A 23,911-nucleotide genomic window follows, 5' to 3' on the forward strand; every position below is an offset into this window, starting at 1 on the left:
ACAGGAATTATTCATTATCACGGGGAATATAATTCATGGAGATTTAGAATTTTCTCAGTGGATTTTACAGATCTGTAACTCGAATGAGTGAAAGTTAAAGGATGGGTAGTGTTCTAGAGGACACATTTGTGAAGAGGGCACGAGTGTAACCCATGTCTTTTACTGTATTTTTTGTGTGCAAATTTTGCACTGAGATACAGTAAATTGGACAACTTCCATAAGCTTTACATTTTATGCTGAAAGCCAATAAATGTTCTATAAAACTTACAATTGATCTCCATATATTTTAGCGTCTGTAAAACAAAATGCTGTGGAATCAATAAAAGCTTATCTTATCACTATTACAGTTGTTAGAAAGGAGTATTAGGTAACTTTCAGAAAGGATGTAAAGGGATAACCCCTTTCTTACAAACAATAGCCTATTGTCATTTGCATTTCTGGGGAACCGAGTCAATTGCTTTTCTGGGGAACTGACCTCCCAAGGTTTGTTTTGAAACTAGTAAGTGAATGAGACGATGTCTGGAAATGTCTGACTTGTGCTAACCTCCTCTGTAACCCCCTAGTTTGAATGCAAACCATTTATTAACCATTTATTAACCATGCCGTGTGATGTTCTTTTTTGTCCTGTGGAAGCCTTCAAGGTTACACTTTATTTGGATAGTCCATCTGTAGATGCTCTGCAGATGATCATACTATCAACAAACTATATTTTGATAAGCAACTGCTTGCTAAGATTACGGTTAAGGGTAGGTTTAAAAGAAAGATTAGGTAAGGGTTAATGTTAGGGTAAGGGTTAAGGTCAGTAGATAGTTAGCTGAAATGTTACTGATAGTCTGTAGATAGTCCATCTGCAGATGTTCCATAGACTATGCAAATAAAGTGTTATGGGCTTCAAAGACCCATTTTGAAGCAAGGTACTGTAAATTGGTTGAAATCTAACATGTCAAATAGCCTAGACGTAGGGTTCCCACATGAAAAAAATACTACAGTTTACTATGGAATACTACAGTACTTGCTATATAATTCTATAGTAGGCTGCAGTATACTGTTAATCAGTTCAGTGACTGCCTAAATTCAACACACCTGGTCTTCCAGGTCAGTTAAACCAAAAACATGAAATGCCTGTGGCCCTCCAGGACCAGGGTTGTCTACCGCTGCTGTAGAATACTATGCCACACTGTAGAATCCCTCGATCATGTGTAGTACTTAATATAGAATGTTGTAGTATATAGTAGATACTACAGTATTAACTGCAAAAGAAGCACTGTAGTAAATACTACAGCAATGTCAGTAAAAACACTACAGTCCACAAAAACACTACTTTTTTTACTATATTAAACACTGCAGTGTTTAATTTGCATATACCCTGCCCATTCCCCTCCCCTGTATCGCAATTTGTGCCACCTATAAGTGAGAAACATACATGCCAAGTATAGACCATATATTAATTTCCCTTCAGGTTATTGAAAAGAGCAGAAGCACCGAACTAGCTGTTCAGACCCCAGTCCTACCTACTTACAGGTTATGAAAAATGTGCTGTTTTAATATTTCTCCAGTAAGTTTCTTGAAGGAGAAAGCCTCCACTTCTATTTCAAAGATAGTAAAACAGAAACACCATGTCTACAAAAACAGTAATATTACTACAGTATAGTCTTCAAAAACACTACAGTAAATACTACAGTATACTAGTCTGCAGAAACACAACAGTAAAGTACAATATGCAGAAACACTGAATTTTTTTTTTTTACTTCAGTATTTATACTATAGTTAACTGTAAATACTACAGTATAGTATGCAAAAACACTGCAGTGAATACCACAAAAACACTACAGTATTTATACCATAGTATACTTTCAGTCTTTTATCATGTGAGTTGTTGAACAAGTGGTCAAATGAGACCAGAGCGCACCTTTTTTTTAAAATTCTTATTTATTTACTAGACTTCGGAAATAAGACTCAAAACAACAGAAATAATACAAAGACATTGAGTATTTACAGTGCTAGTCCTCCACTAACAGCTCTATAACAGGAAAAAATGGAATGGTACAGACTTGATCTAAATCAATACCTAGTGGCGACAAGTAAGCTGCCTGATAATTTATGCATACATGTCCTTTAGACCTTTTCAGTGATCTATAGAACACTTACAAAAAAAACTATTTAAATATAGTCAGAAATAAACATAGGCTGTGTACAAGATCTTGTCCATGTTGAAAAGGCTGACAGATTAGGCAGCATTGGCAGCTTTAGGGGGAGAAAGTGGTTGTGGTCTCTGTTTCCATGGCGGCCGCTGAGCTCCTCTTGCCGCAGGTGTACTGGAAGAATCTCTCCTTGCTCATACAGCCCAGATCCTTCAGCAGCTTCAGGAGGTCGCGGCGGAACTTCACCCCGATGAATGCATACACAAAGGGGTTGAGGCAGCACCTCAGGAAAGCCAGGCACTGGGTGATGTCAGCGGCGTAGAGGAGGCTGTTGTCATAGAGGCAGTCCTTGCTGCCCCCCTTAGCCGCGTCGAGAGTGGTCAGCAGCAGTACCAGATTATAGGGCACCTGGCAGAGCAGGAAAACCGCCACCAAAGTGAAGATCACCTTGATGGCCTTGTTCTTCTCAAAGCTCCGGGCCTGGCACAGGGTCTTCACAATGGCGCCGTAACAAAAGGCCATGATTAGGAGCGGCAGAACGAACCCCAAGACCATCTGGCTCACCTGGATGGCCACGCGCACCTGGTCTGAGCCGGCGGTGTAGGGGGTGCAGGTCTTGTTGCTGATGTTGGTATAGGACATCTCGGGCACAGAAAAGACCAGCGCCATCACCCAGATGACCACAGAGGTCACCTTGCTAATGAACACTGCCATGGAGCGGTGGCGGTGGGCAGAGACGGCCTTGGAGATGGCGAAGTACCTGTCGGAAAAATGACATAAAGTAGGCTTTATATAGCAGGCTCATATAATACTTTAGTGAACCATATACAAATATTTACAGAGATAAAGCAGATCAGCCTATTTGGTCACAGCAGAGATAAGAGCAGATCAGCTTATTTGGTCACAGCAGAGATAGGAGCAGATCAGCTCATTTGGTCACAGCAGAGATAAGAGCAGATCAGCTTATTTGGTCACAGCAGAGATAAGAGCATATCAGCTTATTTGGTCACAGCAGAGATAGGAGCAGATCAGCTTATTTGGTCACAGCAGAGATAGGAGCAGATCAGCTTATTTGGTCACAGCAGAGATAGGAGCAGATCAGCCTATTAGGTCACAGCAGAGATAGGAGCAGCCTATTAGGTCCCGGCAGAGATAGGAGCAGATCAGCCTATTAGGTCCCAGCAGAGATAGGAGCAGATCAGCCTATTAGGTCACAGCAGAGATAGGAGCAGATCAGCCTATTAGGTCACAGCAGGACGCACACTGCAACACGTTTCGATCAGGCTTTTATTTAACCAGGTTAGTCTTTGAGAACGCTTTCTCATTTGCAGTAACGTACCTGTCCACGCTGATTGACGCGAGGAGGAACATGCCGCTGTAGAAGCTGACCTTATAGATGGTATGCATGGCCTTGCAGATGAACAGCCCCAGCACCCATTCCGTCATGGAGTTGGTCGCCCAGAGGGGCAGCGACACGACAAACAGCAGGTCGGCGACGGACAGGCTGAGCAGGAACACGTCGGTCCCGGTCTTCAGCCGGTTGAAGTAGACGTAGGTACCGATCACCAGGATGTTACCGACCAGACCGAGGAAGCAGATGAGGGAGTAAAAGGTGGGCATGAACCAGGAGCGGAAGTGGCGGTTGGATTCCTTCTGGCATTGCTGGGTCCAATGATCATAATCCAAGTCAGTATTGTCTGTGGGGTAATCAGTGAAATCAGTGATGAACTCTGTAGTCATTTTTTCATTCTGAGAGAAGCAAGTCTGAAAAAAAGACAATGGGACATACTGTAAATCAGGATAATTGATGATTGACTGGTGTAATCATATGCCTTGAATTCTAATAACATGTCATTCTAATAGATTAGTGTTCAGGTTCAGGGAACTGGGTCCAAAATAAAGCAGACACAATGTACCCTGCATCTGGCCCCTTGATAAACTGGCATGCTTTCAGATAAGTATACCACTTCCTGAGAGGAAGATGTGCTATACAGTATGCTCTCGAATGAAAGACTGTGGTTAGTACCAGTATAGTGTTTGTGCGTTTCTGTGGGTAGATTGTGTTAGAGTTATAAAGATATCAGTTAATTGATTGTCTAAAACAAATTATATCGAAAGACTATTAATAATTCACACAAATGATATTGTATGGTATGGTATACTGAAGACTGTGTTCATACATGGTTCTTACCTCAAAGTAGGTGCAGATCAGCAGAGCTGGTACTAAGATTCGTGTATCTGAAAATCAGATAAGGTGTGGAGTATCAGTTGATCGATAAATAGACTGATATGTTAGTTGACTACAGTGCCTTGCAAAAGTATTTATCCCCCTTGGCGTTTTTCCTATTTTGTTGCATTACAACCTGTACTTTAAATAGATTTTTATTTGTATTTAATGTAAAGGACATTACACAGAATAGTCAAAATTGGTGAAGTGAAATTTTAAAAAATTACTTGTTTCAAAAAATTCTTAAAAATGGAAAAGTGGTGCATGCAAATGTATTCACCCCCTTTGCTATGAAGCCCCTAAATAAGATCTGGTGCAACCAATTACCTTCAGAAGTCACATAGTTAGTTAAATAAAGTCCACCTGTGTGTAATCTGTGTCACATGATCTGTCACATGATCTCAGCATATATACATACACCTGTTCTGAAAGGCCCCAGAGTCTTCAACACCACAAAGCAAGGAGCACTACCAAGCGGCACCACGAAGACCAAGGAGCTCGCCAAACAGGTCAGGGACAAAGTTGTGGAGAAGTACAGATCAAGGTTGAAGGAGCTGGAGGAGTTTTGCTTTGAATGATGGGCAAAAATCTCAGTGGCTAGATGTGCCAAGCTTATAGAGACATACCCCAAGGAACTTGCAGCTGTAATTGTTGCAAAAGGTGGCTCTACAAACTATTGACTTTGGGGGGATGAATAGTATTGCACGCTGAAGTTTTCAGTTTGTCTTATTTGTTGTTCGTTTCACAAAAAGTATTTTTCATCTTCAAAGTGGTAGGCATGTTTAAATCAAATGATAGAAACACCCAAAACATCTATTTTTAATTCCAGGTTGTAATGTTACGAAATAGGAACAATGTGAAGGTGGTAAATACTATGGCAAGCCACTGTATAAGAACAACCTTTGGAAAGAGTTCAAGACACGTCACTTATGATGACACGTAGGAGTTGATATCCCTTGTTATTAGCATAAATTGTTTTTCTAAGTGTCAATAATACATTTGAGTTGTCTCAACTGTTCGGTATTTAGCTTGTACTGCAGTGTTCCCCAATAAGTGGCCAATAGGCCAAATTCATCCCACAGGTGATTTTATTTGGCCCCCCAAGTTTTCTGATCTTAGTGTTTGTTGTTGGACATAACACTAGAAAATCACCAGGAAATCAGCTCAAAGTGTTTGGGATTTCTGCAATGAATTTGCAGTGTGCAAATCTTTTATGTTCTGGACCTGTGACCATCCACCCAAGGAAAAATATTCACACTGATTAATGTAATTGAGGAGCCCTGTTGTCCAGTGTGCAACAAAGACATAGCAAGGACATCTGGTGGTAACAGAAGGGGATGCACCAACCCAAATATGAAAAGCATTACAAATATCATTTTTCTAAAGAGGCAAAAAGAAAAACAAAAAACACGGTCAAAAATACCCCTTTGGCACGTCCCCCTGAGGCCCATCTGCTAGCCTGCTGTACCCGGGCTGCTAGCTGTCTGAATCGCTGTGCCTCCAGCTTAACATTATTAATGTTAACATTAGAAGCAACATTAGAAGCCTCCCCCCTAAATTTGTTTTATTCACTGCTTCAGCACATTCCGCCAACCTGGATGTCCTAGCCGTGTCTGAATCCTGGCTTAGGAAAGCCACCTCATTAGGGAATGAGAGTCCCTAACTATTTTTTTTCTGATAAAATAGAACTGCCAAAGGGGCGGAGATGCAATCTACTGCAGAGAAAGCCTGCAGAGTTCTGTCATGCTATCCAGGTCTGTGCCAAAACAATTCTAGCTTCTACTTTTAAAAATCCATCTTTCCAGACAAGTCTCTCACCATTGCTGCTTGTTATAGGCCCCCATCTGTGCCCAAGACATTGATCGCCCCCCATCTATCTTCAGAGTTTGCACTGTTAGGTGACCTAAACTGGGACAAGTTTAACACCCCGGCCATCCTACAATCTAAGCTAGATGCCCTCAATCTCACACAAATTATCAAGGAACCTACCAGTTACAACCCTAAATCCGTAACCATGGGCACCCTCTTAGATATCATCCTGACAGACTTGCCCTCTAAATACACCTCTGCTGTCTTCAACCAGGATCTCAGCGATCACTGCCTCACTGCCTGGGTGTGTAATGGGTCCGCGGTTAAACGACCACCCCTCATCACTGTCAAACGCTCCCTAAAACACTTCAGCAAGCAGGCCTTTCTAATCAACCTGGCCCTGTATCCTGGAAGGATATTGACCTCATCCCGGCAGTAGAGGATGCCTGGTTGCTCTTCAAAAGTGCTTTCCTCTCCATCTTAAATAAGCATGCTCCATTCAAAAAATGTAGAACTAAGAACAGATATAGGCCTTGGTTCACCCCAGACTTTGACTGCCCTTGACCAGTACAAAAACATCCTGTGATGTTCTGCATTAGCATCGAATAGCCCCCGCGATATGCAACTTTTCAGGGAAGTCAGGAACCAATATACTCAGTCAGTCAGGAAAGCTAAGGCTAGCTTTTTCAAACAGAAATTTGCTTCCTGTAGCACTAATTCCAAATAGTTTTGGGACCCTGTAAAGTCCATGGAGAATAAGAGCACCTCCTCCCAGCTGCCCACTGCACTGAGGATAGGAAACACTGTCACCACTGATAAATCTATGATAATCGATAATTTCAATAAGCATTTTTCCACGGCTGGCCATGCTTTCCACCTGGCTACCACTACCCCGACCATCATCTTAAAACCCCCTGCAGCAACTGGAAGTGACACAACTAAAAGCCAACACTTACTTTGGCCGCCTTTCCTTCCAGTTCTCTGCTGCCAATGACTGGAACGAATTGCTAAAATCTCTGAAGCTGGAGTCTTATATCGCCCTCTCTAACTTTATGCATCAGCTGTCAGAGCAGCTTACTGATCACTGTACCTGTACACAGCCAATCTGTAAATAGCACATCCAACTACCTCATCCCCATATTATTACTTACCCTCTTGCTCTTTTGCACCCCAGTATTTCTACTTGCACAACGTCATCTGCACATCTATCACTCCATTGTTAATGCTAAATTGTAATTATTTCGCCTCTATGGCCTATTTATTGCCTATCTCCATTTGCAAACACTGTACACAGATTTGTCTATTTTTCTTTTCTATTGTGTTATTGACTGTACGTTTGTTTATGTGTAACTCTGTGTTGGTTTTGCCGCACTGTTTTGCTTTATCTTGGCCAGGTCGCAGGTGTAAATGAGAACTTGTTCTCAACTGGCCTACCTGGTTAAATAAAGGGGAAATAAATAAAAAATATATAACAGAAATCTCATGATCAGAAAACTGGAAATTCTCAATCCGTCAAAACAGAAGTGACTCGGTTACAAAACATATTATGAGTGAACTGGGGCTGTACCTGCAACCATCTCAGTCTTACAAACCTGGTTCCAGTTTCAGTATTTCTATACTCAATTGATTTGAAACACTTAAAAAATGAATTAACACTCTCCCTAAACATTAATTTAACAAGGGCAGCAGATGTCAGCGATTCACAGATGTTGTGTTAATAAGAAGTAGAAGCTCAATTTAATGATCACAGCCTACTGTAGCTATACAGCTGTATGGCTTGTTATCAGCCTTTCCATCTTAGCACCCTACATCACATACACTATGTTCACCTAACGGAAGCACATTTACTATTTTCGTATTTTATTGTCTACATGCATGCAGCAATTGACTGGACACACTGTTTTGCTAAACTTGCCCCACAGTAGAGCTAATATCCTATGAATAATCAACTATTTAAGAGGTTCAAATCACTTTTCCACAGTTATGAAATTGTTTGAAACATTGAATGATCTTCTCACCTTTGACAGCGGTCATGTTGATTGAGAGTTACTACTGCGCTTTAGTTCAGTACACAGGTTGTGAAAGTAGAGAGACAGCCCGCAAGTCTAGATGAGGCTGTGTGAGGCGCAAGTTTCTCCTTTGAACTATACTAAAAAAAAAGGGCCCCTGGATCATAGTTACTCTCTCAGTGTCTTGTAAAAAACAATGATTAGGAATGAGAGTGAATGCAAATGTTGTTGGTTTTACGCATTGTGCAGGAAATTGACAAATGAACAATTTGAGGTATAATCTATGACAGTACAGAGAGATAGAACTGCATCCTGTGTATGTTGGTGATTTACTGCCTATTAAACATTCACGTTGAACTGTTGCATACAGCAATTGCACGCTATGAGAGGAAATTAGTGTTCATGTTGTTCAGCACAGACACTCAGACACACAAAGATCTCAGTGACCACAGTGGTTGAGGGAAAATGTATTGTCTGTTCTATTTTCAACACACAGTCACTAGAAAGATAACACCATTACGCTTGTGCTGTTGAGGCTTATTTTTGTAGTCCACAGTGAAGAATAGGCTACATCGGTCCTAAATCGGTATAGACTTGGTTTCTCATCTCGCCATTACAACCCCATTACTTAACAATAGGCTTAGATGTTGATGAAATTGGCCATGCCATCTCCGACTGAGTTTACAGCTGATGTTGGATTAAAAGCCATTAGACATTGATTTTAATTGTATTTTGTATTGTATTTTAAAACTTTTGTCTACTATTTTCTATTGTCTGCAGTTTATCCCCACACCTGCCTGTACTTTCAGGTGGAGCAGGGATGAAGGTAAGGAAAAGCTCAGTGTCTGGGTCAAACAGGGCATACTGCTTATCATTACAATACATGTACTGTATGTACTCTTAGAAAAAGGGTTCCAAAAGGGTTATTCGACTGCCCCCATTTTCTAAGAGTGTACTAATATGTTGGATGAAAAGGCTGTATTACAAAGTCTGTATTAAAATGAAATCTTTAGCATAGCAAATAACCCACTTTGAGTTACATTTAGCTAGAATAAAAGTACAAATATAACTAAAAAACAAATACTGCACAAGTAAGTAACAAACAAGAGCGATGCTCATTCTGTAAACCTCATGCATTGAAGGGACTATTTTTAAGTGTCTTACCAATTCTGGGTGTTTGCCAAACCAACAGCTACAAAACAGCCCTCCCAGAGCAAGTGGCTGATATGTACTTCTAAGGTGAGATAGACTCATTACAGTCAACGCTTCATGCGTGTCTAATCCAAAATAATATAAATATGCTAATGTTTCTTCATGTCCCCTTTGAGAACTTTGACAAATAAGTGATTTACACAAAAGTCTCAGTAATTTCTCCAAATGTCCCCAAATGTTCACCAATACTCATACAGTATACGTTTGTCATTGTGTTTACCACCACAACACTTTTGTTTAGGCAGTGGTGGCAGTTCCACTGCTGTCTTGGTTTATCTTGGTCAGTAAAGGGCACGTTCAGTCTTATTCTCCCCTACTTTCCATCAACTCTGCACAAGCTGCACACCTGTCTGCCTGTGCGGTTGCGGCTTTGAGTTTTCAAGGCGCTCAGGAAAAGAACCCAGCAAAGAAACACTAACCACAATTCTGTGCAACAGGTGACTGCTGCAGAGGGACGACTGTGCATCTCTGCACCTAAGGTAAAGCTGTGACAAATCTCATCACTATTGCAAAAGGCTGATCATAGAAATATAATTACTATAACGGACAATTATGAGCTGCAACAATTTGACTGGTACACTCATGGGTAAACTCAATAGGTCACCGGCCCACCCATCATGGATGTTGATCTGAATGAGAATGTCTTTTCTACTAATTAAAATTATATGGGGCTGCTGGTATGGTTCCTACACATGGTATCTAGCTGCAAAAGTGACAGACATTTTTTTTTTTAAGTGTGTTAGCAGGAAGACGACTGTAGCTGTACCTTTATCAGTTTATATTCTACCGGTCTCTCTTATCTGTTTATCTTCTACCTGTCTCTTATCTGTTTATATTCTACCTATCTCTTATCTGTTTATCTTCTACCTGTCTCTTTTGCTCACATCAGGTCAATACAATATAAATACTGTTAGTTAAAATGTTAACTACAAATGATAACACTACTAAGACCGCTGGAAAGAGTGGTGCAATATTGAAAACAGGAAACCCACTTCCTTGTACCTTGCAGATCAGAGGACACAGACCAGTGGACCACATCTTTAACAAATAGTATCAAATCTGTGATCAGTATTGGGTGCCATAGATTGTGTATGATAAGCTGTTGGATAACACAGTGCCACCGATTCGGCCCGCTACCAAGGACTGTGGGTTCTCTTCCGTGGCCGACGTAAGTAAGACATTTAAGCGTGTTAACCCTTGTAAGGCTGCCGACCCAGACGGCATCTCTAGCCGAGTCCTCAGAGCATGCGCAGACCAGCTGGCTGGAGTATTTACGGACATATTCAATCTCTCCCTATTCCAGTCTACATGTCCACATGCTTTAAGATGTCCACCATTGTTCCTGTACCCAAGAAAGCAAAGGTAACTGAACTAAATGACTATTGCCCTGTAGCACTCACTTCTGTCATCATTAAGTGTATTGAGAGACCAGTCAAGGATCATTTCACCTCTACCTTGCCTGACACCCTAGACCCACTTCAATTTTCTTACCGCCCCAATAGATCCAGAGAAAATGCAATCGCCATCAAACTGCACTCTGCCCTATCCCATCTGGACAAGAGGAATACCTATGTACCCTCCAAGCTCATCATTAAGCTTGGGGGCTTGGGTCTGAACCCCGCCCTGTGCAACTGGGTCCTGGACTTCCTGACAGGCCGCTCCCAGGTGGTGAAGGTAGGAAAAAACACCTCCACCTTGCTGATACTCAACACTGGGGCCCCACAAGGATGCCTGCTCAGCCTCCTCCTGTACACCCTGTTCACCCATGACTTCATGGCCATGCACACCTCCAACTCAATCATCAAGTTTTTTGTTTACCCCCTTTTTCTCCCCAATTTCGTGGTATCCAATTGGTAGTTACAGTCTTGTCTCATCGCTGCAACTTCCATACAGACTCGGGAGTGGGGAGTGTCAAGAGCCGTACATCCTCCGAAACGCAACCCACCCGCACTGCTTTTTGACACGATGCCCACTTAACCTGGAAGCCAGCCACACCATTGTGTCGGAGGACACACCATACACCTGGTGACCATGTCAAAATGCACTGCACCCTGCCCGCCACAGGAGTCACTAGTGCATGATGGGACAAGGACATCCCTGACAGCCAAACCCTCCCCTAACGACGCTGGGCCAATTGTGTGACGCCCCATGGGTCTCCTGGTCGCGGCCGGCTGCAACAGAGCCTGGACTCGAACCCAGAATCTCTAGTGACACAGACTGTAGCTGTACCTTTATCAGTTTATATTCTACCGGTCTCTCTTATCTGTTTATCTTCTACCTGCCTTAGACCACTGCGCCACTCAGGAGGCCACAATCATCACGTTTGCAGACGACACAACAGTAGTAGACCTAATTATCAACAATGACAACACAGCCAACCCTCCACAGGAGGTCAGGGCCCTGGGAATGTGGTGCCAGCAAAATAACCTCTCACCCAACGTCAACAAAACAAAGGAGCTGATTGTGGACTTCAGGAAACAGCAGAGGGAGCACCCCCCTATCCACATCGACAGGACCGCAGTGGAGAAGGTGGATAGCTTTAAGTTCCTCTGCGTACACATCACTGACAAACTGAAATGGTCCACCCACACAGACAGTGTGGTGAAGAAGGCACAACAGCACCTCTTCAACCTCAGGTTGAGAAGGCTGAAGAAACATGAGGCTGAAGAAATTTGGCTTGGCACCTAAAACCCTCACAAACTTTTAAAGATGCACAATTGAGAATATCCTGTTGGGCTGTATCACCGCCTGGTACGGCAACTGCACAGCCCACAACCGCAGGGCTCTCCAGAGGGTGGTGCAGTCTGCCCAACGCATCAACGGGGGAAACCTGCCCTCCAGGACACCTACAGCACTTGATGTCACAGGAAGGCCAAAAAAATCAAGGACAACAACCACCCAAGCCACTGCCTGTTCACCCCGCTATCATCCAGAAGGTGAGGTCAGTACAGGTGAATCAACGCTGGGACCGAGAGACTGACAAACAACTTCTTTCTCAAGGCCATCAGACGGTTAAATACTGTTAAATAGGCGTCACTAGCACATTAGAGGCTGCTGCCCTATATACATAGACATGGAATCACTGGCCACTTTAATAATGTAACACTTGCCACCTTAATAATGTTTACATATTTTGCATTACTCATCTCATATGTACAGTTGAAGTCGGAAGTTTACATACACTTAAGTTGGAGTCATTAAAACTTGTTTTTCAACCACTCCACAAATTTCTTGTTAACAAACTATAGTTTTGGCAAGTCGGTTAGGACATCTACATTGTGCATGACACAAATAATTTTTCCAACAATTCTTTACAGACAGATTATTTCACTTATAATTCACTGTATCACAATTCCAGTGGGTCAGAAGTTTACATACACTAAGTTGACTGCGCCTTTAAACAGCTTGGAAAATTCCAGAACAGGATGTCATGGTTTTAGAAGCTTCTGATAGGCTAATTGATATAATTTGAGTCAATTGGAGGTGTTCCTGTGGATGTATTTCAAGGCCTACCTTCAAACTCAGTGCCTCTTTGCTTGACATCATGGGAAAATCAAAAGAAATCAGCCAAGACCTCAGAAAAAAAATCTGCTTCATCCTTGGGAGCAATTTCCATATGCCTGAAAGTACCATATTCATCTATTACAAACAATAGTATGCAAGTATAAACACCATGGGACCACGCAGCCATTATACCGCTCAGGAAGGAGACGCGTTCTGTCTCCTAGAGATTAATGTACTTTGGAGCGAAAAGTACAAATCAATCCCAGAACAACACAAGGACCTTGTGAAGATGCTGGAGGAAACAGGTACAAAAGTATCTATATCCACAGTAAAAACGAGTCCTATATCAACATATCCTGAAAGGTCGCTCAACAAGGAAGAAGTCACTGCTCCAAAACCGCCATAAAAAAGCCAGACTATGGTTTGCAACTGAACATGGGGACAAAGATAGTACTTTTTGGAGAAATGTCCTCTGGTCTGATGAAACAAAAATAGAACTGTTTGGCGGGGAGGCTTGCAAGCCAAAGAACACCATCCCAAACGTGAAGCACAGGGGGTGGCAGCATCATGTTGTGGGGGTGCTTTGCTGCAGGAGGGACTGGTGCACTTCACAAAATAGATGACATCATGAGGGAAGGAAATTATGTGGATATATTTAAGCAACATCTCAAGACATCAGTCAGGAAGTTAAAGCTTGGTCGTAGATGGGTCTTCCAGATGGACAATGACCCCAAGCATACTTCCAAAGTTGTGGCAAAATGGCTTAAGGACAACAAAGTCAAGGTATTGGAGTGGCCATCACAACGACCTGACCTCAATCCCATAGAAACATTTTGGGCAGAACTGAAAAAGCGTGTGCGAGCAAGGAGGCCTACAAACCTGACTCAGTTACACCAGCTCTGTCAGGGGGAATGGGCCAAAATTCAGCCAACTTATTGTGGGAAGCTTGTGGAAGGCGACCCAAAACGTTTGACCCAAGTTAAACAATTTAAAGGCAATGCTACCAAATACTAATTGAGTGTATGTAAACTGGGAACCCACTGGGAATGTGATGAAAGAAATAAAGGCTGAAATAAATAATTATATCTACTATTATTCTGACATTTTACATCCTTAAAATAAAGTGGTGATCCTAACTGACCTAAGACAGGGATTTTTTTTGGAGGATTAAATGTCAGTAATTGTGAAAAACTGAGTTTAAATGTACTTGGCTAATGTGTATGTAAACTTCCGACTTCAACTGTATATACTGTACTCTATCGTATTCTACTGTATTGTAGTCTATGCCGCTCTGACATTGCTCGCCGAAATATGTATGTATTCTTAATTCCATTCCTTTAGATTTGTGTGTATTGTTGTGAAATGGCTAGATATTACCGTTAGATTTTACTGCACTGTTGGAGCTATAAACACAAGCGTTTCGCTACACCCGCAATAACATCTGCTAAACACGTGTATGTGACAAATACATTTGATTTGAATTCCAACATAGATTTATCCTCTGTCACCTCAGCCTGAGTGTGGGAATAATTGTTAATATGAACAAACACGTCACCTTAAATGATTACCATTCTATACACAATGCGTGAGACATTGAAAACAAACCTATCATCAACAACTCCATGTCAGGGTAGAAAAGTTTATTGGTATAAATATGTCAAACAAAATTGATTTTAAGACAGTATGTTGATGACTCACTCTGCTCTTCAAGTTGCTTTAGGATGAGATGGAAAACCACTCATGTTCACGCAAACCTTGCAACACTGCTTATTACATTGCATATTAACATTTAAGAGTTTGTTCTGGGTTGAACATTGTACTTACTGGTCATAATAACATAACACTGAAAGGTTGTTCTAAGCATACAGCTTTTGATTTGATTGAGAGCTAGCAGACTTTGGAACACTGACTGGTAAAACTGTACAGTATGGATGAACTCGTGGCATTACAACAGGTTGGTGGACGGATGGACTGGGCCCAGGACTCACAATACACAAGAATATTAATAAATAATGAAAACAACTACTTATTTCTATTAACTCCTGAGACAATACTGTCACTTAATACTGATACTTAGAGTAAACATTAAAGAATATTGGGCAGAGGAGTCGCCCCACTCCCTCCGCTACTAAAGCAAACTCTCCCATTAGAGGAGTTGCGACACCATGCAAAAATAACATTGAAAGCAACATTACACTCCAAAGAACAAGTAATTAAACATTGAACAACTCATTTTTTTGTGACAGTTTTTACAACCAGCCTCAATTGGTAAGATCTGGTGTCTGCCAGATATAGTACCATAGAATAAGACAGGAGATATGTTTTGATATAGTGACAGGTGATGGATGGTTGCTTTCGACTGGCACTGCGGTCTGTGATGGAATTACGGGGAATTCACGTGGGCTTTATTGTGACTCAATTTAGACATCATTCACTTTAGTTGGGATAATTGCTTTGCTTTGAGGACTTGAAGCGCTTTGCAAATTGACAGCAGGTCTATTTTGACCCTGCCAACAGAGCTCTGAAGATTCAACCAATTGCATAAAACCCCATCTAAACACAGCTTTTGTTCACATAGATACTAATGTGCAATGTGTTATCATCAGAGTGTGACTGTAGAGATGGAGTGATGCATCATGGACATTTCTCGGCCCAAAGGTCATAGGTCGAAACCTCAGTGGGCGGTAGGGCGTGCCCTGCTCGGCCCCTCTGAGGCTGCTGGCTCGCTGGGCGGGGCGTCCTCCGTCACGGCAGAGGTGGTCTCCGACCCTGTGTTACTGTCACTGGTGCCCTCCTCCATCACCCCTTCTGGAACACTCTCCTTGTCCTCTGACGGCGCCCCCTCCTCAACCTCACTGGCAGGACGAGCCATTGACTCCTCCGAGGCCTTTGACTTCTCTGTAACCAAGAAAGCAGGAAATATTAGGAGACAGCAAACACGTTTGGACCAATGTAGTTTCAAGTGTGAAATTAACATTGTCTGATGAGCGCATTTTACAACCTCCCAAAAGAAGCATCTACCGAAGAGAGAATACCTAACTCAGGGGACCTGACCAGAACCTGACCAGAACCATACATTAAAAGACCATACGGTTTAGTGATTAATACTGTTGGGCCTCACCACCAGTATCCATGGGGCTGGGTTCAGTCTCCTCTCTCTCCTTGTTGCTGTTGTCACTGAAAGACTCCTGCTGGCTCTTGCTGCCGTTTGACGGGCCAACTGGTTTCTCCTCCTCCTCCAGGCAAGAGGACGTGGACGCCTCCTTCTCCCGCTCCGACAGGCGCCTGCGGGATGCATCCTCTGCCGCAGCGACCTCTGCAGATATCTTCTCCATGTCCACCTCCACTTTCATACAACACAGCTGGGCACAGAGTGGCAACATGTTGAGTCTCCCCACCGGGGGATTAATTCTGGGGATTAATGCTCTTAATCTCACAATCAATCTCACACCTGTGCAACTGTGATTAGTAACATGGACTGTGATTTAGTGAGTACACCGTGATTAATGTTGCCACCTTGATCAGATTTCCTATTTCCTCTACAATGATACTACATTGCAAGGCAGTTAACCCACTGTTCCCTGGGCGCCATGGATGTTGATGAAGGCAGCCCTCCACACCTCTCTAATTCAGAGGTGGGTTAAATGCGGAAGACACATTTCAGTTGAACGCATTCAGTTGTACAACTTACTAAATAATCCCCTTTCAATCATTTTATTTCATTGAATTGCCCATTGTGAAGCATAGAGGAAGTAGATGGACTCTAAGTAAATAGCGCCACCTGGGGTATGGACTACACAGTGCATTCACTATACAGTGCAGTATCTGGATTCAGAACTGCAACGAGTCAGTCTACAAATTCTAAGCGACGACGCCGCAAGTTAGCCAGGACACATGGATAAAGTTAGCCGCTGCGGATCTCTACAATGCAGAACTGGTCTGAGGTCAACACTGTAATATTATAGGTCAACACTGTAATATAGGTCAACACTGTAATATTTACTATGTGCAACACAATGGCTTGCGTACAAGTTCCTGGATGATGATTCCATACCCTTTTCAGCTCGCTGGTGAAAGACTCTGTGGCATCGATGAATTTCCTTTTCTTGTCCTGGTGGCGGTCTTCAATCTGAAGTAGCTCCGCCTCCAGCTTCCTCTGTGGACCAGACACACAGAGAGAGACCTGCCAATTTACCGGACTGATTACCTGTTTTTAATGATTACTCAATTATCAAATAAGAAGAAAGGATTTGATATCCAGGTTACCATGACAATAACACCATGACTGGGAACATCCAACTTAATAGTGCTAAGTAGAGTAACATCTGTATTTCTGTAGGAAGACTGATAGAAGACTGACTGAAGACTGACAGATCCAGCGTAGCGTACCTGGTGCACCATAAGAGACTGGACCTGCCGTTTTAAGACCTGCATGCGGGCGGTAGTGACGACGGAGCGCACGTCGGGGACCACGCTCTCGCTCAGGATCTCGCTGATCAGGCGGTGGTTGCGCTGGAAACGGGCGGCAGCCGAGTGCTTCATGGAGAATCCATCGTCGTAATCTGGGAAGGAGAATGGAAAAGGCATGTGGCGGGTGCTGTGTGTCTATCAGAGCTCAATGAATACAACTGTCCATGGGGAAAGAGCGGAGAGATCCCACCCAATAAGTATAGATGTGGTCGGCCTCAGGAAAGAAATCTGATCTGGCATATCTTAATCGGACATAGCTTAACATTGACATACCTACGTTTGGTTAAATCATTTATAGCAGTAGGAAATGTCTGCATATTTGGCTGTTTGCATGTTTGTTGTATGAATATACTTGAATATACACATTTGCAAAGGAAGTTTGAACATCGTTGTGGTGAATGGTATTGATATTCATGTGTGGGTGGGTAGAGAGTTAAAGATACATCTTTCTCTCTCTCTTAACTCTGAAAAACCTTCCTCATTTACTCCATAAACGTCTTAGTGGTTTTTACTGGCGCTCATGCTCTTATTATTTCCCAGAAAAAGTAGAGGATGTTGCGAAAACTAAGGGAACATCCCAGCTCTAAGTACGTGAGACTTTTCTTTTAAATCCAGAGTCAAATGAAGCTGTCCTCTATAACACTAACATCAAAGTAAGTCATAAATGTAGGAGAAGAAATTGTCTCTTTTAATAAGGTCAACTTCTTATTGAACACATGGAGAATTCATTCATTCCACGTTGGGCCAAAAGTCATTCAACTGACAAAACAAAAAATCCCAAACTGCAGTGAGTAAATAAATAAAGTGATTTATTGTAGTAGTCAAACACCTCTTTCATTTGAGGTCTGTGAAGGATGCTACCCTTTGAAAATCGCAGTGGGGGTAAGATGGATTGTCTGTGCATTTGGGAGCAAGAAATACCATTTTGGCTTCATAATAACATCGTACATTTTATGGTGGAGAAAGACGTCATTCGAAAAATGATCATCTTCATCCAACGGTTCCATCGGTTGATCCTCACTTATGATTTTTTTTTTTTTGTGCTTTTTCTCCAACGGAACAATTTGTTCAGACTCTCCCCGTTCTCTGCATCTATGAAGCAACTGATGTGGCAAATCTTTCTGAAGTCGTCAATGTACAGCTTGTTGAGAAATGAATCCATAGGGATACTAACTATCACATTTTTACATCTTGGGTGTTTCCAATTACCACAAGATTTTTTATGCATTTTCTGTATACCATTATCCAGCTCGATATGAGACAAGCATCATTTCCTATAGGGTGTAATTCAGAAGTCCAGTTTTAATGTATGTTTCTATGTGATGTGCGTTGCCTTGCTTCTTACTGGAACTCAGTGAAGCCATTGATCTCAAATACAGGGCCCAGACTTATACTACAGAACTGAAATGGAGTGTGGCCTATAAGGTGAAGTAGCAAGTGTGACAAACACGAAGAGGTAGTGTAGGGATAGAAATTGACACCAAGGTGATGTCACAGTTGCTGAACCATGGTGTGGGAACCAGAGTGCGACTGACATGGTAATACTAGTAGTGCTGAGAGCGTCTTACCATCTGGGTCGTCTGCTGGCTGGATACTCATGTACGGTTCGCCTTTGTCGAGACGAGACTGGCGCTGTCGGCTTTCCTCCTCCAGAGCGGCTTCGGCGCGGCTCTTAGCGTTGACGTAAGCCAGGTAGGCTGGAGAGTTGTGGTAGGCCTTCATGCTCTCATTGTACTCAATCTGTAGAGGAGAGACAAAGATGTGACACGTGCCCCTTCAATGCAAAACAAACTATTCAACATTGAAGAAAAGTTACTCAGTATTTTTTTTTTTACAAAGGAAGGAATGATGACTGGAGGGACCCTTCTGACAACTGCTGGAGACACTTGTTACTGGTCACCCGTAACAACCCCGTAAATAAACGCCCCGGTAAAACAAACCAACCTTCTCTGCTTCGTAATCATTCAAGTAATCCTGTTTCTCCTCATCAGTGAGGTCCCTCCACATGCCACCGATTATCTTCCCAATTTCCCATAGCTTCAGATCGGGATTGGAGGCTTTTACTTGATCCCAAACCTGGTGATGAGAACCAGACAGGGGCTCATTATCTCTAAGCAGATAGGTCATAAACCTATGGAGGCCGTGTTTAAACTCCATCTCCAGGGAGATATCCCATAATCTGTCTGTAGTGCTCTTAATGGCTAGGCTGCTGTATGTCTAGTTTCACAGTTCACACCTACCTCCATGGACAGGCAGATGATGTGTTGTGTACATTAAGAGTGCTCGTCCCTAACCCTGGCTAAAGTGTTGCGTGTTGTAAGGGTATAGTACAGTATTTTAATATGTCTTGCAATGGTGTGCACGATGGAGTAGTTTGGGTTTAAGTAATGTTACGTGTAGACAACTTACCTTGCGACTATATCGCATGTATGGCATCAACGGCTTGTCTGGCGGCTTGGGTGGCTTTGGAATGTTTATTCCTGAAGAATTCTGGGAAATAAAAAGGCACTTATTAGATTCAAAGTTAGGACACCAACAGGTGCTAAAAATGTCTAGTCATACAATTTGACACTATGCAAAGTCTCGACTGAGAACCACCCTGCAGGAAAATATGCATCCGCATAGTTAATCATCCGACCTTCAACAAAGTACATGTAAAAATAAAACTACAACACCCTCAGTCCAATCACCTTCATTTAATTAAAGCCTGTTTGAGCCCAGCCAGTGCACAGAAGTCACACGGAGACTATGATTGAGTAACACTGATTGAAGAAAATACAAAATCTCCCTAAAGCTGAGATTTGCACACTGCGTGACATGATGCCATTATTAGAATCCGAGTGCCAACCACAGCTTACATGCAGTGACTGTATTATTCCCGTAGCAGCCCGAAACCCATGCCAAGCATTGGGTCTATAATGCCATGGCAACACTGATGGCATGGGTTACTTAGCATGGCTGTCAGCAATGCAGACTTTGAAGGGCAGGATCGAGCAATTTTGAATACACACAGATGGACACTTGGCCAGTCTGCACTAGTATGATGAAGGCAGCAGAGGAGCGTTGGGATGGCATACATCTCAGAAAGCCTTGGTAATGGAATGGGTTAGACGAATCATACTGTCTGTCTGTTCAAGAATGTCCGCTCTTATAAGCCCTGGAAAAAGTACTATTTCTAAACAAAGCCAAAGAGCAAAGTTGTCAAGAGCTGTTATAGCTTATATCTGCCTATACGTTATTACTGAGTTTTACTAAGCAAGCTAGATTAGGCTGTTTCAATCCAACTAGATAGTCATTTTAAATATTGATGTTAGTTTCCTTCTGTGTCTGGCGTTTTCATCCCGGTGTTTTCTCTATGTCATTATTCCTACCGTTGCCCGACTGTTGTTGCTTGTTGTCCCTCCCAGCCTGTAGTTGTTATAAGCCAGATGGCTGTAGGGGTTGTACCCCACAAACCCAGGGGTGTTGGGCAATTGCTGATGGAAACAAATGAGACAGAAACACAGATGAGAAATGACATAAAATAATGGGGTAAAGCATGACAAAATCAATGAAAAACTGGCGAAAACATGAATGTTGAAAAGCTGTAAAAAAAAATCAACTGAAAAAGACTTGCACTCATGCTAAACCAACAAGAAGGATCATCAAGACAGCAATGTAATCTATACATTAGTGTTGTTTGTAAGGAAAATAATGTATAGTCTACAGTATGTTGTATATGGTACCTCACATCTTAGGGAGTGGAGCTTATTATCTGAGACTGCAAAGCGTATTGCATTGACCAATTCTACTGTGGTAACAGGACTATCTGCAGGGTATACCGTATTAATTGGCCAAATGGATTCCACTTTTAAAAACAAGTTAGCCCCCAAAAATGTAAGCCTCTCAAAATGGACAGTAGCAAGTTAACATTGAAAGATAATAGATGGCATGAATGTTATTATTGGACATCCCTTTCCAAATGGCTTCCCATGTGCCATCAGAAATACTTACTGTTGTAGGGGCTGGGGGAGGGGGAGGGGCATATGGCCTTTCTCTTTCTCTTTCTGTTATGAAAGAAAAGGTCAGATGTTAAAATCAAGGCAAAAATGACCCTTTTTACATCTCTCAATGTTGATTAAATCAATCCTATCAAGGTAGATCTGAATTTTGTGATTTTCTATTTCTCTCTCAGCAAATACATGACGGATAATTATTAACCTATCAATTATAATACAAGGAAATCATATAGCCTACCAGAAACTAATATTTCATGCAGAAACTACATTTATTTTATTGTGATCACTTTTGTAGCCATAGTTGCCCAGCTTTGTCAGAGACCTAACAGAAATACTCATATTTTCATTATCTGATGGCTAAACTTGTATAAATGCAAACAATTTCTTACTTGACATCTTGGCAGAGAGGAAGAATTATATCAGTTTATTCCAGTCATTTGGGTCTGTAATAAACACATTATAATGGGGGAAAGCATTTAGGTGTTTCATTAACTTCATTTGTTATTACAGTACTTCTACAATTGAATAGAAAAGAAAGTTAATAGCTTGAGAGGGAGAACAAAAGAGATGTTGGTGCCAAAATGATGTCAGGCGACGTATGTGCAACATCACAACAGTGTCAGTGGACAGGCATGAACATGACAGAGGTTTGATGTGACTACTAGCAAGCTGTTCGCGTCCAAAAACATCGCTTACACTATTTGGAATGGCATTTGCTTATAATTGCATATACGCAAATAAATCAGATAAATGGAAATGCATTTGCTGAAAAATAAAGCGCTGTCATCTTGCGTAGTTGGCTGACACCCAGCTGTGCTAGCTAGCGAGGCTAGTAACGTTGAGCTAACTACTTCATTAGTAGTATGCAGCTACTAGCTATAGCTAGCCAGCTGGCTAACTTGGACCATCTGATCAATAGATGATGAGTATGCAAACGTAGATAACACAATCAGTTAGCTTGCTAACTTGTGGAGAAGGCGAATCATCTGCAGTTTAAATTGTTTAACCATAGCTAAAATACAGAATATTGTATTTGATACTCCGCATACGTTGTCAGGTAGCTCGCATTAGCTAGCCACTAAGCATTCAGATTAAAACAATCTAACGTTAGCTATCTAGCTGTCACTGAAACAATTTGATTTTGATTTGAGGCGGTAAAACAGCAGATTAACAGTGACTATACCCGAACCGTTTTGGATGTGGATTGAGCAGTGGAAAACCTTGGATCAGAGAATTTAGCAAGCACCATGCTAGGTTGATAGCCACTACCTCATACGCTATATATGAATAAGCGCTATTTTCTAGCTAGAGCTGTCACAATATAGTCACATCATCACCTTGCATGCATCTGTAAATCTGTTATTTAAACAAAAGTGGCATTTTATATAAATTCTTGACATACAATTGAAAGACAATTCAACATAAATCAATTAATGAATATTATTGCTTTTCATATTTTGGTTAGTTCACATAGCAAGCAAGTGAAAGTAATGGCCAGCAAACTCACCCCAAAATCCTTTGTCCCCCACCAGTGTGTGTGTGGCTAGAATCAGGTTTAGTTAGCTAGCTAGCAGAAACAGTCCTCAAAATGAAAAAATAAATAAATAAATGATATGGGGTTCACACAGATTTCAGTCGAATTTTCCAGAACTATTCCTTTCTCCTCTGTTAAGGGCATCATGTTTGCATTACACCCCAAGGCTAGTCTACTCTAAATTGAATCATCTAATTTAATTGCTAACATTTTTCAATCAATCTATTACTAAAATAATTGCTACGTAATGAATACACATTTGTGATGATTTTGCATTATAATACTGAATTTGAGACTATCAAATTCATAATTAACCAATTACTGATTTGGAATCAAATATTCTGAATACACACGGGTTCAATATAGTGAACTATGAATGAATCAGTGATGAACATGAACATACAATAAGGAGGACATTGCAAGAATTCATTGACAATTTATAATTTATACATAACTCATATAAACTGCACTAATTGAACTATGTTGCTGCAGTTACATGATGACAGGTCTTGTCATCAGTGCACTGATCCAAGGTTGAGCTGCTGCTGGTTATGGCAGAAGAATGCATCTTGCTAATTCATTCTGACCATACATTTTCATATTCCATTGCTTGCAAAGAGCTATTATCCTTAGCTTCAAATTCCATATGATAAAAATGCAAAAAATAATAATATTATGTCACCCAAGCATGACATTTAGCTGCATTCATTCTGCATCACTGACAAAAAAGGGTTTTGAGAAAAGCCAAGGCTGGTCCATTTGTATCTTCTATATTGTTAGCAGTGGTGACCTGTCATTCAGGGCAGGTTGGGCTTACCTTTTTTGCATGTTATTTTGGCATTAATACATGTCACATATCAGTTTGCAGACAATGTAAGACATAAAAATAATAATTATTGAGTCAATAAAGTTGCATACAAACACAGTCTCTTTTTTGCTTTCTTGAGTAAGGCAGCTCCAAAATACAGGTGTTTCCGCCTAGCTAAATGCTTTCTGTGGTGGTGGGA

At 41.7% G+C, this 23,911-nt stretch overlaps 2 protein-coding genes and 1 long non-coding RNA gene across 13 annotated transcripts; 1 reads left to right on the forward strand and 2 right to left on the reverse strand.

Annotated features, from left to right (window-relative positions):
• Positions 1-1,911: 1,911 nt before the first annotated feature.
• Positions 1,912-4,619, reverse strand: LOC101268960 (CC chemokine receptor 7; the record flags this gene model as incomplete). The annotated part of the gene is given in 3 exon segments (NM_001281396.1): positions 1,912-2,901; positions 3,481-3,905; positions 4,333-4,619. Coding segments are annotated over 2 exon segments (1,056 nt in total). The 3' UTR covers positions 1,912-2,246.
• A 5,784-nt stretch (positions 4,620-10,403) lies between these two features.
• LOC149975719 (uncharacterized) lies at positions 10,404-12,616 on the forward strand. Its single transcript, XR_016487735.1, has 3 exons — positions 10,404-10,566; positions 10,702-10,760; positions 10,901-12,616. It is a non-coding gene; the product is annotated as an uncharacterized LOC149975719 (long non-coding RNA).
• Positions 12,617-14,527: 1,911 nt separating this feature from the next.
• On the reverse strand, positions 14,528-23,201 carry LOC110493634 (SWI/SNF-related matrix-associated actin-dependent regulator of chromatin subfamily E member 1). 11 transcript variants are annotated; one of them, XM_021568018.3, is made up of 11 exons: positions 22,878-23,201; positions 21,760-21,813; positions 21,366-21,418; positions 20,744-20,848; positions 19,782-19,862; positions 19,317-19,448; positions 18,941-19,112; positions 17,292-17,464; positions 16,957-17,058; positions 16,024-16,264; positions 14,528-15,800 (listed from the first exon to the last, which is right to left on the reverse strand). In XM_021568018.3, the coding sequence occupies exons 2-11, from the start codon at positions 21,764-21,766 to the stop codon at positions 15,577-15,579; spliced, it is 1,290 nt and encodes a 429-aa protein (XP_021423693.3). In that variant the 5' UTR covers positions 21,767-21,813; positions 22,878-23,201; the 3' UTR covers positions 14,528-15,576. The 11 variants fall into 11 exon arrangements, with proteins under 11 accessions (XP_021423693.3, XP_021423689.3, XP_090060875.1 ...); XM_021568014.3 differs by having other exon boundaries at positions 16,957-17,085; positions 22,878-23,139; XM_090204749.1 differs by lacking the exon at positions 22,878-23,201 and adding an exon at positions 22,554-22,709.
• Positions 23,202-23,911: the final 710 nt, after the last annotated feature.

The sequence above is a fragment of the Oncorhynchus mykiss genome, chromosome 17 (genome assembly GCF_057628025.1).
Source record: "Oncorhynchus mykiss isolate SJ-2025 chromosome 17, ASM5762802v1, whole genome shotgun sequence".
NCBI classification, from domain to species: Eukaryota; Metazoa; Chordata; class Actinopteri; order Salmoniformes; family Salmonidae; genus Oncorhynchus; species Oncorhynchus mykiss.

Excerpts from the sequence above, each read along its gene's own strand:
- LOC110493634 (XM_021568014.3), bottom strand. Across the intron at positions 20,849-21,365 it reads CTCCCCCAGCCCCTACAACA|CAATTGCCCAACACCCCTGG; the intron begins GTAAGTATTTCT and ends TGTTTCCATCAG. Across the intron at positions 17,086-17,291 it reads AGTCTCTTATGGTGCACCAG|GTCTCTCTCTGTGTGTCTGG; the intron begins GTACGCTACGCT and ends GTAAATTGGCAG.